This window comes from Ischnura elegans, chromosome 1, assembly GCF_921293095.1.
Source record: "Ischnura elegans chromosome 1, ioIscEleg1.1, whole genome shotgun sequence".
In the NCBI taxonomy this organism is placed as follows: Eukaryota; Metazoa; Arthropoda; class Insecta; order Odonata; family Coenagrionidae; genus Ischnura; species Ischnura elegans.
In genome coordinates, this window is record NC_060246.1 from 106,931,241 (window position 1) to 106,945,863 (window position 14,623).

A 14,623-nucleotide genomic window follows, 5' to 3' on the forward strand; every position below is an offset into this window, starting at 1 on the left:
CGAAAGGAGACTCATATGGTACAAACGCCACACTTTTATGCGCGGGTCCCTCTCCGCACACACAAACTTCCCTTTCTCCCTCGCGCCGTCTGCGCGTGAAAGACCTGCTGCTGCCCGCAACTCTCACCCCCGCCGCCCTCCGGCCGGCAAAGTTTCGACACGCCGCTCGAGCTACGTAAGCCGCACCGCGAATGCATTGACTCTTTTCTCCCCCTCCTCCTGCACACCTCGACGCCGCACATGCCTATTTCTTTTTGCTACTCTTTGCTCCCCTTCGCATGCGCGGCAACTTCTCGTTAACCACCACCTAGAAAGTTAGCGGGATGCGATTCGGGGGGGTATACACAACCTTCGGGCGAAGTCGAGGCGTGTGGCTTGATAAAACAAGGATCAACCTAATTCCCTAATGACGGTCGACCGCCACGCAATACAGTTGGACAAAAAACGGGCAAGAGATTGATGATGGAGCTTCTGTAATAACGACGTCTATCGCGAGCAAGGTCGTAGCCGAACTAATCCCTCGGGAGGGATTCATTTGGAGTGGGTACACATAAGACCGTATCTCCCAAACGTTTCGGGGGATAGGGGGCTCGAACCCCTTGACCCCAACCATCCCCACTCCCTAAGGCCACAGAGTATGTACTTCCATGCTATGGCCTTGATAGTCAATCGTTAGAGATGTCTTAAGGTATGTGTTTTATGCTGCCGAACTATGTGTTGCACTTTTTATTCATGAATCCAATGCAGACAACCAGTATGCTAAAAAGTAAATCGACGCTTAACTATTGAATGCATGTCGCCAAGTAACTAAATATACAGTCAAACGAGTACACAGTGTTCTCTGCTGAAAAATAAATTCTAAATTGCGCCATAAGTCATGATAAAACCTCGTAAAATAAATGAAAGCGAACCGAGTTTCACCCGGACCGACTGACCATTTAAGTCCTGAGAGGATATATTAATGCGAGACACATATTCGTCATCCTTTTCTGGGAACTGGGACGAAAAGCGGTCATCATAGCTGTAGCCATTCTGATCAATCCTTATGCATAAAATATATCTTACAGAGGAATTGCGGGTGTTGAATAAAACTATTTGTAACACCATGAGTGATACAACTGAAACAAAAAAAAATATCAGGAACATAACAATTTCCAAGTACAAATGAGGATGAAGCGAATTAATGCGCTTGTTTAATAGCAGGAAGTATCAATAAAAGGAGCATTAAAAAAAGACGCAAGCAGAAAGCGATGCGAGACATTCTGTTGAGGAGTTCTGATATTATCACTGCACATCGTAGAGACCTTAATTAATGTATGGTAACAAGTAATGAGAACCTAATTTTTTTCCTTTAATCGTAAACATGACCGTTATCGTTCCCCCTCCTGACTACGGCGCGGCATAGAGTGCCGCATGGATAAATTCGAGTCCTGTTAATTAATTAGAAAAAAGCCATCACAAACTACGTCCTCCTACGTGAACATGATTTCCTGAATATTTTTTCCAAGAGTTTATTTTTCATGAAATGATCTCTCGAGCGATAATCGAAGTATAAATCACGTCTCAGAAGATTATCTACATGCGCGAAGTCTGAAATAGCTCTAACAGGCATCAGGCTGCCTCTATATCCACGGCATGGGATGCAAACATATATGCGCTAACGTCGTCAGCGCTTTAAACAACTTAAATTACATCAACAAAGAAAGTAACAGTATCCCTTCCGGACACAAACATTAAATTCACGGTTGGAGGGTATATGAAGATATAGAACGCTAAGACACAGCGTTAGGATACAAAAAACTGGGGCTGGACGAGTAGAATGAGGGGTTGACTAATAGGGTCACCAGCTTAATGAGAAAAGCCGGGGGCGAGAAGTTAACGACTGTATACCATGGGCAATTAGGAATTATTGACCCTAAGTCCACAGGGAGATAGAAGAAAAGAGTCGAGGATGATTTAGGAGGAATGCGAGGCGTGGAAGTAGTTCCGAGTAGCCAAGGATTGAAGGCACGAGGAAATTGGGGCATCCCGGAGATAAAAACAATCCATTGCCAAGTCAGCCATTTGTGAAGAATCACTGACATAATTCATAGCATCGTTTACATGAAAACGGGACAAAATATGAATAGCTAACTGCTAAAAGACATCATGTCCGAGTTAGCGATTTTTCTTTTTTCTTTAAGCCGATGTTAGGTGCAAGACTCAACGTTTCCTACTAAAAGGAAAGATATCATGTTCATAACACAGTGCTGACATGATTCCTTTCAGCAGAAAACGTTGAGTCTTGCACCTAGTAACAACTAAAAAAAAAAGAAAATCGTCCAACTTGGACATGATGCCTTTCTGCAGGTGTTCTTGCAGTATATACATTTATTAATTTGAATATGGAACCGAGTGAGTGCAGGTTCTTACTTTCTTTCTCATCAAAAGTGTATTGAATTGAAAAGTAAAAGTCGAGCACTAATCTAATAGGAATAGAAAATAATGAAAAACATTCAAATATCGGGAATCGTAAACACAAGAGCAAATTTCAAATCATAGAAAAACATGCTTCAGAGGCTATTTTTAATACAAACGCAATAATTCTTCTTGTATTCTATTTTGCCAAATACACGAGTTGCAAGGCTAACATCAAGAAAATTGTGTTTATTTCCCGTAAGCGCCCAATATTAGTAGCGGTATGCTTATTTTTATTTTTTAATGAACGGATAATATGAGAAGCTTTTTTGATAAATTCTTATAGAACCTCGGTGATCATATTTGTATGTTAACGTTTAGCAACTTCTAATGGCAAAAATTTGAGTTGATGTCAATTTTTTGCAGCCTATTCATTATAAATATTTGTTGCACTACTTGAAAATAATCCTGTACACTTCCTAATCAGATAAATGTATTAATATATTTCGATTCTACTTCGGCTCTACATGGTCTGAATGAGTTTTCACCTTGCTATTTGCCAGAATTTCCCTATTTGCATTCGATTCCTTGTCACTCTGAATGCATTTGGAATTATCTAAGGGATTCTAAGAATGAATTCGTATCGCTAATAAGAAATATAGATAAAATTATTGAAACAATAATCTGAGGAGGAAAATCTCACTCGATTCATACAAACGTCATCACCGACCGCAAAATATTACTCAAACCTCAACATCATTTTCAGAGATTGATTTTCTTTCCGCTAGTTCCACCTCAAAGCGTACTTCCAAACACAATCAAAGTTAATGCTTTATATTGGAATACGGGTTCGGGTGCAAAAATGGAGGAATACGCCAAAAACACTTCGCCCTCATAAACTTATAATCGATAGATCTTCAAACATTTTCCAATAAATATCATGTAACTAGCACGACGCTTTAAAAAACAGAGAGGATTCGAGATAGTTTTTGCCTTCAATTCTTACATTTGGAAACTATTCTTTTCAAGGGATGAATTTCTAGACGATGAATTTCAGCCGTACTGATTGTTGTGGTTTGGGCCGTGAGTTGCCAGCGCTCACATGAAACCTATCTGTTCTAAAAATATTACCCCAATGATGACGCATATCGCGCCAAACTTGGCTTCTGGACTTTATTGAGTGCAAAAATAGAAGTGTGGATTCCAGAGGATGAGGAAATCTCAAGCGGTCCTTTGTTTTCCAAGTCTTAGTTAAAATTTACCCTCAAGAATAACATCGCTCGCTGACTATCGGTAACAATTTTCTTTCCCTGCCAACATTCGAAATAATTTATCTAACCATGGGTTCACAAGATTAGAATTTTATTTTAAAATTCTTGCCATTACTAGGGGTTAAATGGGGTTTATTGTTTCTCGAGGACTAAAACATTATATTTATTCCGTTCTGAATCTTTTTATTGTACTCTCGAGAATTTGATTCTGACAAGAAAGCTATTAAACAAATGGTCACATGATTAAGTGAAGCTCCTTACAGGCAGACTCGCGAACATCCATACAGAAGTTGTAGGTTTTCCTCGATTAGTCTAATTTAAATACCGGTGCCTTATGGTCCTGTTGCCATTAGCTAAAAAATTTCAATTATTTTTCGATGAAAATTACGACCATCAATGCATTTCAAATACTTAAGCAAACAATGATCAGCTGGTCCTCGATTTTCTTAAATCAGCGCTGGTAGTATAACATTTGTCAACTCTAATTGTAAGTGGTGACTTTTGTGAAGAAACGATTTTTGTCATTAGATTGGGGTTTAAAGAAAAAATTGTGGACACTGCCTGAATAGTTTAAATTTCTACCTACAATTTCGACGCGCTCAAGAAATTTCGTAACGAAAATCTGTGACGACGATCGAACTCGCCCAGCTTCAGCATCGTCTTCAACAAAAATCGTTTCTTTTCCATCCATCATACGTTTGTTCCCTTAATTAAGGGATCAGGATTTTTATACGTCGTCAGGATGCGCAAGTTTTTAGTAGTAAGAGCAGAATTGTGACACCGAAGTAATTCCATAAAAGAGAGGAGAGACCAGCCAGACCGAGGAATTATCTTCCCGAGCTATTTCGAGTGCTTAAACAAGCCAGGCACTAGAGTCGGGGCCGAAAAGATGAGAAACACACTACCTAGTTGACAAATCGCGAGTGAGGAGCGAGGAGTCGTTTCCGGTTCTTTAGGGTTTTTACCCACGGGTGATATCTACGACTGACGATCTCCCCGTTAACGCGCGTTCGTGCGTGCCGCGTATGTTATGTGTGCGTGAGTGTGTGCCCATCCAGTTGTAGGTGGGTTGGTGGGGGGAGGGGGGTAGAGAGGGGAGTCCAGAGAGCGGTCGCAAAAGAGCTCACCACGCACAGAGACGACCGCTCACATGCACGCAATCCTCCGCTGCTGTGCTTCGGCCATGGAAGCCAACGACCCGAGGAGCTGGACGAGGGAGAGAGGGAAGTGCGAGGACAGAGCGAAGAGAGGCACGAAATGAAGTTTTGAAACTTTCGATGCACAAGAAGCTCCAAGGTGCACCGAAAAGTCGCGGGCGTGTCACTTACACCATAGGTTCGAAGGTCTCTCCACCCACCGGGTTTTCTCCGCATTGGTTGACGACAGTTTTCATACCTACCACGCATTCCTTCATCCTACTGGGTGCACCGAAACTGTGATGCATGTGGTTACTTCAAACCTACCGCGAGAACGGCGGAGAAAGTATTATGAAATTCAGCAGAAACGAATTACCTGAACTGGGAACCAAACCGCAATAAAGTTACTTAGGGGGTAAAAGATTCTGGATTACGGACTGTTCTGAATGAGCAATGGCCCGGGAATTCCAAGGTCTATGGTCCGATTCCTGGTCCAGGCAATTTTTTCTTGGATTAATTTATGGGTGAATACTGTGAGACGCGAAGTATCCTGGTGTCCACCTCAACTGCAATTATTTAATTGGTGAGAGTACCGTGAAAATCCTAGTATCTTCTACATGAGCTTATCTGCATTCACCTGAGACATACGCTTTTGGTATTCTCTTCTGGTCGCGAGCAATATTTAAATCCGTCCGTCTTTCCATATTCTCTCAGTTCTTTTACCCATATCTTAATTTAATGGCGGTCTCAATGGCGTTCTTCCATTCTCAACCTCAATCCATAGCTACACTTTCTCTATACAACACGCGTGAGTTAATAGGATCCAGATTCACCTGGCAAAATATTTATCCATAGTTTTCATCACAGAACGTCTCTTAATCAACTTCACTCAGGAAAGAGACTCAACATATAAATAATTTCTTTAATTCCAAGTGATAATTGAATCATGGACTTAAAAGACAACTTGGTCGAAGGGGTATATATTATTCGTTATACATTATTATTTCGTTATTTATACATTATTTATTAAACTGGTCCATTGACTCACTATATTTTGCCTGCTCAAAAATATTTGTTCTTAATAAAATCGAAACGGTACTAACACAGAATTTCATCAATGACTACAATCGCGAATGGATACAATTGAGAATGGAATTAAGATGTGCTATTTTTTATCTCTACAGAACTAAATATCTACTTCAACCCGATCCACTTCTTTTCGGTTAAAATAATTCCCGGTAACTCCAATTCACAGAACATTACCATGCGCGAGATTTTAGAGTGGCAGGATGTGGAATAAAAGCGTACGGTTACACTCCTGGATTTGCAAGTATGGATTCTAAGAATAAAGAGCTTGCTCAATCGCGAAATCTTTCACGGAGAGCACGAAGTTCCACGAGAGGCTGGAGGCAAGGACAGCGCAGATGAGACCGAGGTGATCTCGCCGTGCGCCAGGTGACGCACGTCTAAATAAAGACAGAGAAGCGTAGGGTACTGTGACAGTTGAGACGCGGGGCGCCTTTGATGTTTAACATGAGTTAACGTTAAAACAAGATCAAGTGAATGAGCAAAATGCAAAGCAAGACAAATGGCTATGTACTTAGTGCGCCTTTAAAACCTATAACATTGAAAGGTGTTTACACAAGTCTGAGCAAAATGTTTCTTTCATTGATCAACACATGTTCAATCGCTTATTCTAAAGTAAAAATTACATCCACTGAGTTCAGGAAAATCCTCCATACAGATTGAGGATGAAACTCTTGTACAGAAAACAAATCAAAGCGCTTTCGTCTTTACTATGCTTCCATAAATATGGTTAATTTATTCATAATGGTAATTAAGAATGAAAATAAATCGTGCTATTTCTTTAGAAGTCCATTTATAACAATTTCACGTGGCATCAAATGCAGGGTTTATACATTTTTTAACCAGCAAGCTCCTATTCCAGAACCTAAATGGCTGTTTGACAAAACCACACCTATGACTCAAAGGCATATTTCGAGCTTTTCTTTTCTATTCCCTGCCGTGGATGACATACAATGGACGCGTATTTTTACCAGTAAGCATGGATGGTAAAATACGCTTCAGGAAAATTAGAGAAAAACGCAAGTTTTTAGTTCCTTATTAAGGACTGTTGTATATCCACCGTTTATGTAGATAAATGTTATCTGAGTCTTACTAAACCAATATTCAGTTTTGTGTTCTTGCAACAACTATGAGTCATGCTTGCGTTCTAAACCCCGTAACGAAAAGCTAAGCGTCATTCCTCCACTTATAGATGCAGTAAGTAGATTCCTTTCCGATTCCATTCTTTCTTCTTTCTCAGCAACATAACAAGAGCTTACATAGGCATAACATAGCCAAAGGCAATAACAGAAAGTCGATTACGTAAGTCACTAATGGAAGGGCCGTGTGAAACAGGCGATTCAGCAATATAATAGTTCTATAAAATTCTTTTTCATAATTACCGATAATCAATACTGAGATTGGTTTGACGAAGCTCTCCGCAAATTCTCTAATCGGCTAATCTTTTCTCTTCAAATTGCTGATGTAAAGGATAGAATTTAATAAAGCTGAGTTGCACATATTGTTAACGAATATTGATACGGACATCTCCCAAGTCGTATAACTGAGATATAAAATCCTTAATGAGCCCCGCTTGTAGATATAACTCGGATAAGGGGACTAAGGAATAATAGCTTCAAAATTACCTTTCGCTTTCTTTGGTCAGAGTGGAAGAGAGATTATAGGGTCAAAGGATAAGCGAGAATAATCAAATGCTGAATCCTCAGAATCATTTCGACCAGGACGCAGCGCGAACAAGCAACCTTAACCGCTGATATTCACGCTTGATTAAAAACTGAATACAATCGCACGGCTATCTCTGAAACTGGGTTGGCGAGTCTCGCTTATCGCAGACTGGACCACCCAGTCTCCGTGGTCTGGTGGCTAGTCACCTCGAAAGAAAAAAGGGTACGGGGAAAAAAGGATGATAATTTTCCAATGACTGATATAATGCTTGAGAGAGACGTATTATTTAGCGCCGGGCATAAAATTCTCTACTGATTTTTAAGGCTAAAAATTTCATAATGGTAATTTAATTTTTAATAACTAATTTTTGGTAATTTGAAAAATACACATTGCTATTTCCTGTAGTACATTTCATTTTCAATACGGTTGCGTAACGAATATAATATTAAGAAGTTAGTTTTGCAAGTTAACAAACGTGTACTCGATATTCAATGGAAAACGTTGAGCTCTTGTCAGGAAACGAACCCATTCCGCCACTTAGGACGTGGAGCATTGCTTACAATGTTTGACATCACAGTTACTGATATTTACTGACTACTTTCAGATGTCAACACATGTGAAGAGGACGCATTCCTCCCGCTCGGTGGTGACAAATTACACGTTTCAAACGTATCTAATTCGTTTTAAAAGGTCCAGATACAAAAAGTAGACCCAGGTCAATGTGTACCTCGTTCTCAAATTTGAAAATTTTATCTCGAAATTTGCACGGATGTGAAGTCTCCTAACTCGAGAAACAGAAAAATGCTGGCAAAAATCTATTTTAGATATGTACTCTAAAAATTACAAGACAATAACGTATTTTAAATGGGTTACACTTAACCAAAGAGGACTTAAAATTCGACCGATCCAGTGGGAGTATTTGCTTATTCTAAAATTGAACGCATCTCAACCACAATATTGTTCTTCGCGCATCACAAATCGGGGAACGCAGGGGGTTTTGGGGGAAAGCTCTCGTCGTTCCTACTAGTGGGAAACGGACCACCCTCGATACAACGGACGATTACAAAACCCAAATCCTCATTCCTAGCAGCAACGAGGCGAGTGATTCACTCCCCAGCAGCGAACGATCAGGGGATTTTGGTCGGTGCCTCACTCGGGCGTCAAAAAATGCGTCTTTGAATAACATCCAATGCTATTTCCGCGCCTCTCCCGAGACTACGAATCTCCGCTCACAAACACGCCCACACGGGATCCCATCTCTCGGACCTATACGCTCACACACACGCGCGCCCGTCGCCCAGCAGGAGTCGAGTTTCAGGAGCATGAGTCCGTCGCTTTTTCTCGCTCGAGCATAAACGGCACATAAGCACGAAATAATGCGAAAAACAGAGGTGGCGGGAGGAGTGGGAGGTGGGGGCATCGGGGGTGGGAGAGGGATGATGATTCGGTGCGTGGAGTGGGGAGAGGATAAGAGGCCGGACGGATCAGTCGCACGCTCCGGCAATTAAATCGCTATTTTTTTCATCGGGGCGTGAAGACGGACGCGAGGCGAAAGGAAAAGGAACGAGAGGAAGCAAAGTGAGAATGGCCACTCTTCCCTTTCAAGGTTTTTTCCGAGTTTTAAGTGCTCTCAAGAGGATGAGAAGTGAGTACCGCCAGAATCAAAGGTACCTCCAAAGTTTCTCTCAAAGATTTACCAAGTCAATGGGGTGTTTAATCAAATTAAATTGAAAGCGTACAACAAAAGGCAAGAAAAGATTGGGTCTGCGTTCCTTATCGGATATTAAAGGTTATATAAAGGTTCTAGCAATGTATAAAAGAGTACAGCAATAATCCTACTTCATCATACTACTGATACTCCGTTTTAAAGAATAATTTTTTTTATACCAAGGTATTTAAACACCGAGAAATTTAAAATTATTATATAAGACAACAGACACAATTCTCAATATTTAAAGTAGCCGAATGCGAGTTTTGAAGAAAAAAAAGTCGTGATAATATATTTACGATGAACTATCTCATCAAAATGTATCAATCAAATTATAGGGGATGTTATGAATCCTCGCATTGAGAACAGAGCCGCAGTATGAGAGGATAAAGCGTGGGATGAATGTATCAATGTATCATTGAAATACAAGAAAAGTTAACTGCTTTATTTCCTCAAACATTCATTGGCGTAATAGCATACAGACAAGAAATTAATGATAATAGTACGTTAGTGCGCGCGAAGTGTTAGCCAGGCACATTCCTCAATTTATCTCGCTGAGAAGAGCTGATGTTTGCTATACAACATTTCGGAACCATTGCACGAAAAACGGCTGACACCACTGCATAATCCTGCTGCACGAAAAGCGATGAACTTTTCTCAAAGTGTAACTTTTATCAAACTATGAATATAGGTGCTGCCCGTCATCACTTTCACCCGATTGTGAGCCCCAGGAAAAATCATCAGGATGCCTATCAGTTCACAAGATTACTAAAAAAATAATCTCTGCAATATCGTGATTTATATGGCATCATGGATTGGGATTAACTGATATTTCATTTTCTAATGTATGAGCTACGATAGTATATTCCTATTCATCCTAATAGAAAAGACACAGAAATGGATTTGCGTTCCTAGTCAGACATTTGGTTTCAAGGGTTATAGTAATGACAACACATCAATAAGAGTAAACCATTCATCCCAATTCTCACTAAACACTTATTTTCCGTTTTTAAAGGATCGAGTATTTTTACCAAGGCATTTAAACACCTTGAAAATGATTCGGGCACATGTCAACAGAACAAGAACTCGTCTACGATTCAGATTGAAAAAATGTATACTTTGATGCGCAAAGCCATAGCCCTAAAAAAAAGACACTACACAAATATTTGCGCCCTGTTTATAAACATAATATGCCGGAGTCTGCGCTGGGCGAGGGAAGTGGGGTGTGAGAACGGGAATAGATCACCACTGTTCACCAAGCCGCAAAACAATGCGAAAACTGGTTTTGGTGCGAGAGGAGAAAAAAGTGCGGGAAAAAGCGGATGAAAAGGATACGCATTCCTCGCGTTGCGGTGGGTGAGTGCGGTATAGAGGATTTCCTCATGGTGGGCGACACTTCTTCAAAAATAAAATAAACCGATGCTGACACTTTTCGGCGACTCCACCAGGCGCGTGGGCAACCCGTCCGCCTTCGTTTTGACCGCTATTACGTCCGAAATGGGGCAAAGGGGAATGCTATTGGGCAGGTCGAAACGGGAAACAAGCAAAATATGCGGGGGCGGCGTTATGTTAATATTACTTTTTTTATCATCTCTCTCTCCGTCTCAAAGCGGGTGCGAGCAAGCAAGCGAGCGGCATGAGGGTGTTGGTAGATACCTTGCTGGGTGCTGGTGACCTGTCGCGTAGAGACTTGTTGTTCCATTCTCTGGGTCACCTGCTGAGTCTGCTGGGTGACAGACTGCTGCTGGGTCACGGTTTTCTGCTGGCTTGTCTGCTGTTGCAGCGTCTGCTGTTGTCGCTGCATCTTGCCGGCGGAAATTCCTTCTTTGCCGGTGTTGAGACGGTGGATCTTCTCAATCCAGTGACTGAAAAGTCAGTTGTCCTTCCTTTTCGAGGAAGGAAAGAACAAGGTCCGCAGAACGATGCTAAAGAACTCGTCAGAACAGCACCAGGAGTTTTCGAACGACTATTCACAGAGTCAACGGCAATTTTCCTTACAGGAGCTACCACTTATTTTTCTTCAAAAAACACACACACACACGGATTTGTCGAGATAAAATCCTTCACAAACGACACACACCAGAAACAACTTCCTTTGGGTTTCGGATCCGGATTTTATGTCGAAGTCCAACGGGTATTTAACAAAAAAAGGTTCCTCGTGCGTCGGGTCAGCTGGGCTTTTAACAGGTCGGGGATGAGTGGGGGAGGTTTCCTAAACTTCACCACAATAACCTAAACGATTGGGGGGAGCTAAACAAAACTGAAACTGTGAGGATGTGTGTGTGTGTTTATTAAATATAAGTATAGAAAAAAATGTCGTGGAGCCCGAATCAAATGTGTATCAAAAGAATCCTTTCTCGTGCCTCTCGCCAAAATATCAGTTCGAGGACCAAACGAGAAGTAAGTAATATCTGTCTGTCTATGGGATTCTATGATATGAAATATACAATATTTATGAGTTTGTGCGTGTGACTAGAATGAAAGAATCTTCACGTTCACGTTCCACAACTCTTTTTTCTCAGTCCACCTTTCTTTTCCGGGCTTCTTCCGAAGAAACTCCGGGGCCTTCTTCGAAGGAGCGCGCGCGCGGCCGGGCGCGAGAGAAGAATTCGTCGTGCTTAATAAAAACTGCTTCTTAAAAAAGCTCTCTCTCTCTCCCTGCGACACGGGCGCTTTAAGGAGAAGTCTACGACGAGCAGAGGGGCGTTGTGTGCAGCAGCAGGAAATTCATCCCCGAGACATGGTCGAGAGACGTCGGTCGTGAGTGAGGGTCGGGTGAAGAGTGCGAGACGCGGCATAGCGGCTCGGCGCAGAGAGAAGGGAGGGGAGGGAAGGCGAAGGAGGAAGGGAGGGGAGGAAGCGGTGGGGGAGGAGGGGGGAACGGTGAGACTTGAGGGAGAGGTGGAGTGAGGTGGATGTAGGGGAGGGAGAGTTTAAAGGGGGTAAAACGCGGCGGGGGAGGGAGGGGGGGAAGACTGTTTTAAAGGAGGGAGGGGAAGAAGCAGCGAAAGATAGAAAGAGTTAAGAAGAGAGGGGAAAAAGGAGAGAGACGAGGTAGGGGGTTTTTCACGGGGAGGATGTGAGGGGAGATAGGAGAACCGGTGAAATGAGTGTGTGGAGCGAAGAGGAGGAGAACGATGAAGGAGGGGAGAAAGAGGAGGGAGGAGATTAGACACAAGAGGATAGTGAGGAGGGCGTAGGTGGAGAGATGGCGCTCCTCGCGGAGATGGCGGTCGGTTTGTCCAAGTGATTCCTCCGTGTGGTCGTCTGCATGGATTGCTGGACTTGGATCGGGTTGCTTCGGTGCGGAATTTCCTCTCGACGTCTCCTCACGCCCTACCTGACTCACTACAAATTCCAAAGGCGAATAGAGGAGACTCGATAGAGTTCCTCTTCAGCTCCAGCTTCACTTTAGCGTCTGCGACGATACGTCGATGCGAAGTTCTGGCTCTTGATTTAAAGTATGTTTTTTTTCCACAATGGGAACCTTTTCCCGAGAAAATCTTGAAACCTCAGCTTTTTTGATAAAATCTAATTCATGTAGGTTGTATTAGGTACCGGAAATGGTTATGAGATAAAAATGCAAATTTTACAGGTTCGACTCATAGCTGATAAAAATATGGTATCGTATTCAATTGATTAATCCATTAGTTTGAACGTCAGGAAAATCTGGCACTTTTTAATGAGACTCAAAAATTAATAGAACTACCTACCCTAATTGCAGCACGGCTCTTCACATCATTACACGTACTCTTTCTGGCCGTTGCCAAATAATATCCATTTAATTCGGAAGGTGTAACACAAATTATTGTTCAGCGTGTTTACATGGCGTATGGAAATTTTGTTGCAAGCATAGAGCCAGCCATTCTTACAACAAATTCTAAAGATGATTACGGGAGAGATTTATAGTTTTTCCTCCCTTACTGCTTCACATCACTTTTTATGCGGTGATATACCGAATTGCAGACTTTTTCACAGGCTACGCTTGTGTCCATATCCCTAACCAATCCCTAACATTCCACATGAAGATCTATTCGTCTTAGCATAAATAAGACACTCAAGGGATGGTATAACCAAAGAACGGCCTTTCACTACAAATTAAATATTTAAGACGAGCTCTTCCAATTTAAAAATATGACGCAAAGTCAAAGTTCTCAATTTCAAAAGTGTTGCAGCAGAATCATTTCGGATCCATTATTACCACCCTATGAAGACATACTATAAAAGCATATTAGGTATAAATGATAAAAAATGTCCAAAACTATCAATGCAATGCTTCAGCTTGCGTGAGATGGAATTGGAATCTAACTCTTCTAACCCGTACTGATGGCTATAAATTAATGTTCTCTTTTGATGCATTTGTCTTCATTATAGGCTTCGTAAAATAAATATTTTTCGCTTTTTATAGAATTATAATTTTTTTAGTTAAACGTTCGGATCAAGGAAATACTATTGGAAGTAAAGCCTGAATCACACGATCATTTTTTTTCGTCGCGAAAGTGATCACTATCGCGAGCACTGCGCAAAATGATCGTCGGCGGCAATTGTTTTTCGCGATGGCGATCGCGATGTGGATTCCCATCGCTATTTTTCATCACTCGTCCGGTCGCTTTTTCCGTCGCTAAAACCGTCACTAAAACCCCATATCAGCCAATCAGATAGCATGACCGTATGGTGTGATTGCAGCGCCACGTTTGACAAATGTGGGAACGGCTTAAATAAACAAACACGCTATATAATTTCGTGATGAGGGTCCTATGACAACGAGCTGTGATATTGGAAATGATGCGAAAAGCGACGGCGGGAGTGACCGTGTGATTCAGAAAAATGATCACAAGAGCGATTGCTTTTCGCGACGGGAAAAGTGATCTCGATAGTGATTACTTTCGCGAAGAAAAAAAATGATCGTGTGATTCAGGCTTAATATATAAAGGTCATATTTCGTAAAGCTTGAGTTCAATAACTATCAGTACCTCTAAACAGGTGAGTGATTTTAGTGAGAGTTTCCAGTAATTTACGGATTTTTGAACCTAATATTGTGTCAATTAAAGTTGTTCAATGATCACGCTGCATTTGATGCATGAATCCCTCGCAGTGCAGTGTTCTTCATTCCCAGGGAATGAGGAGATAATGAAGATGATGCAAAATAAATATTTAGTCTTCCCCTTTTCAGTTTTTTGGAGATCTCCGATCCAATATGTGCTTGGGCCATCTGGTGTCATCCATCCTATTAACATGGCCAAACCAGAGAAGCTGCTTTCTTTCTACCACGTCAACTATACATTTTTTATTTAATCATCATCATTATTGTATCATTTCTAATTGTATCGAGTCTACTCTTCCTGCAACTCCCTCTTATC

General features: G+C 41.5%; 1 protein-coding gene across 1 annotated transcript in view; it reads right to left on the minus strand.

The window, feature by feature from the left end:
• The window catches only part of LOC124167723 (titin), a 127,170-nt gene extending 115,128 nt beyond the window's left edge, over positions 1 to 12,042 (minus strand). The window contains exon 1 of the mRNA XM_046545736.1: positions 10,920 to 12,042. Within this exon, the coding sequence (XP_046401692.1) occupies positions 10,920 to 11,067 (148 nt within the window). The 5' untranslated portion in view covers positions 11,068 to 12,042. The remainder of the gene's footprint in view (positions 1 to 10,919) is intronic.
• Between the last annotated feature and the right edge of the window lie 2,581 nt (positions 12,043 to 14,623).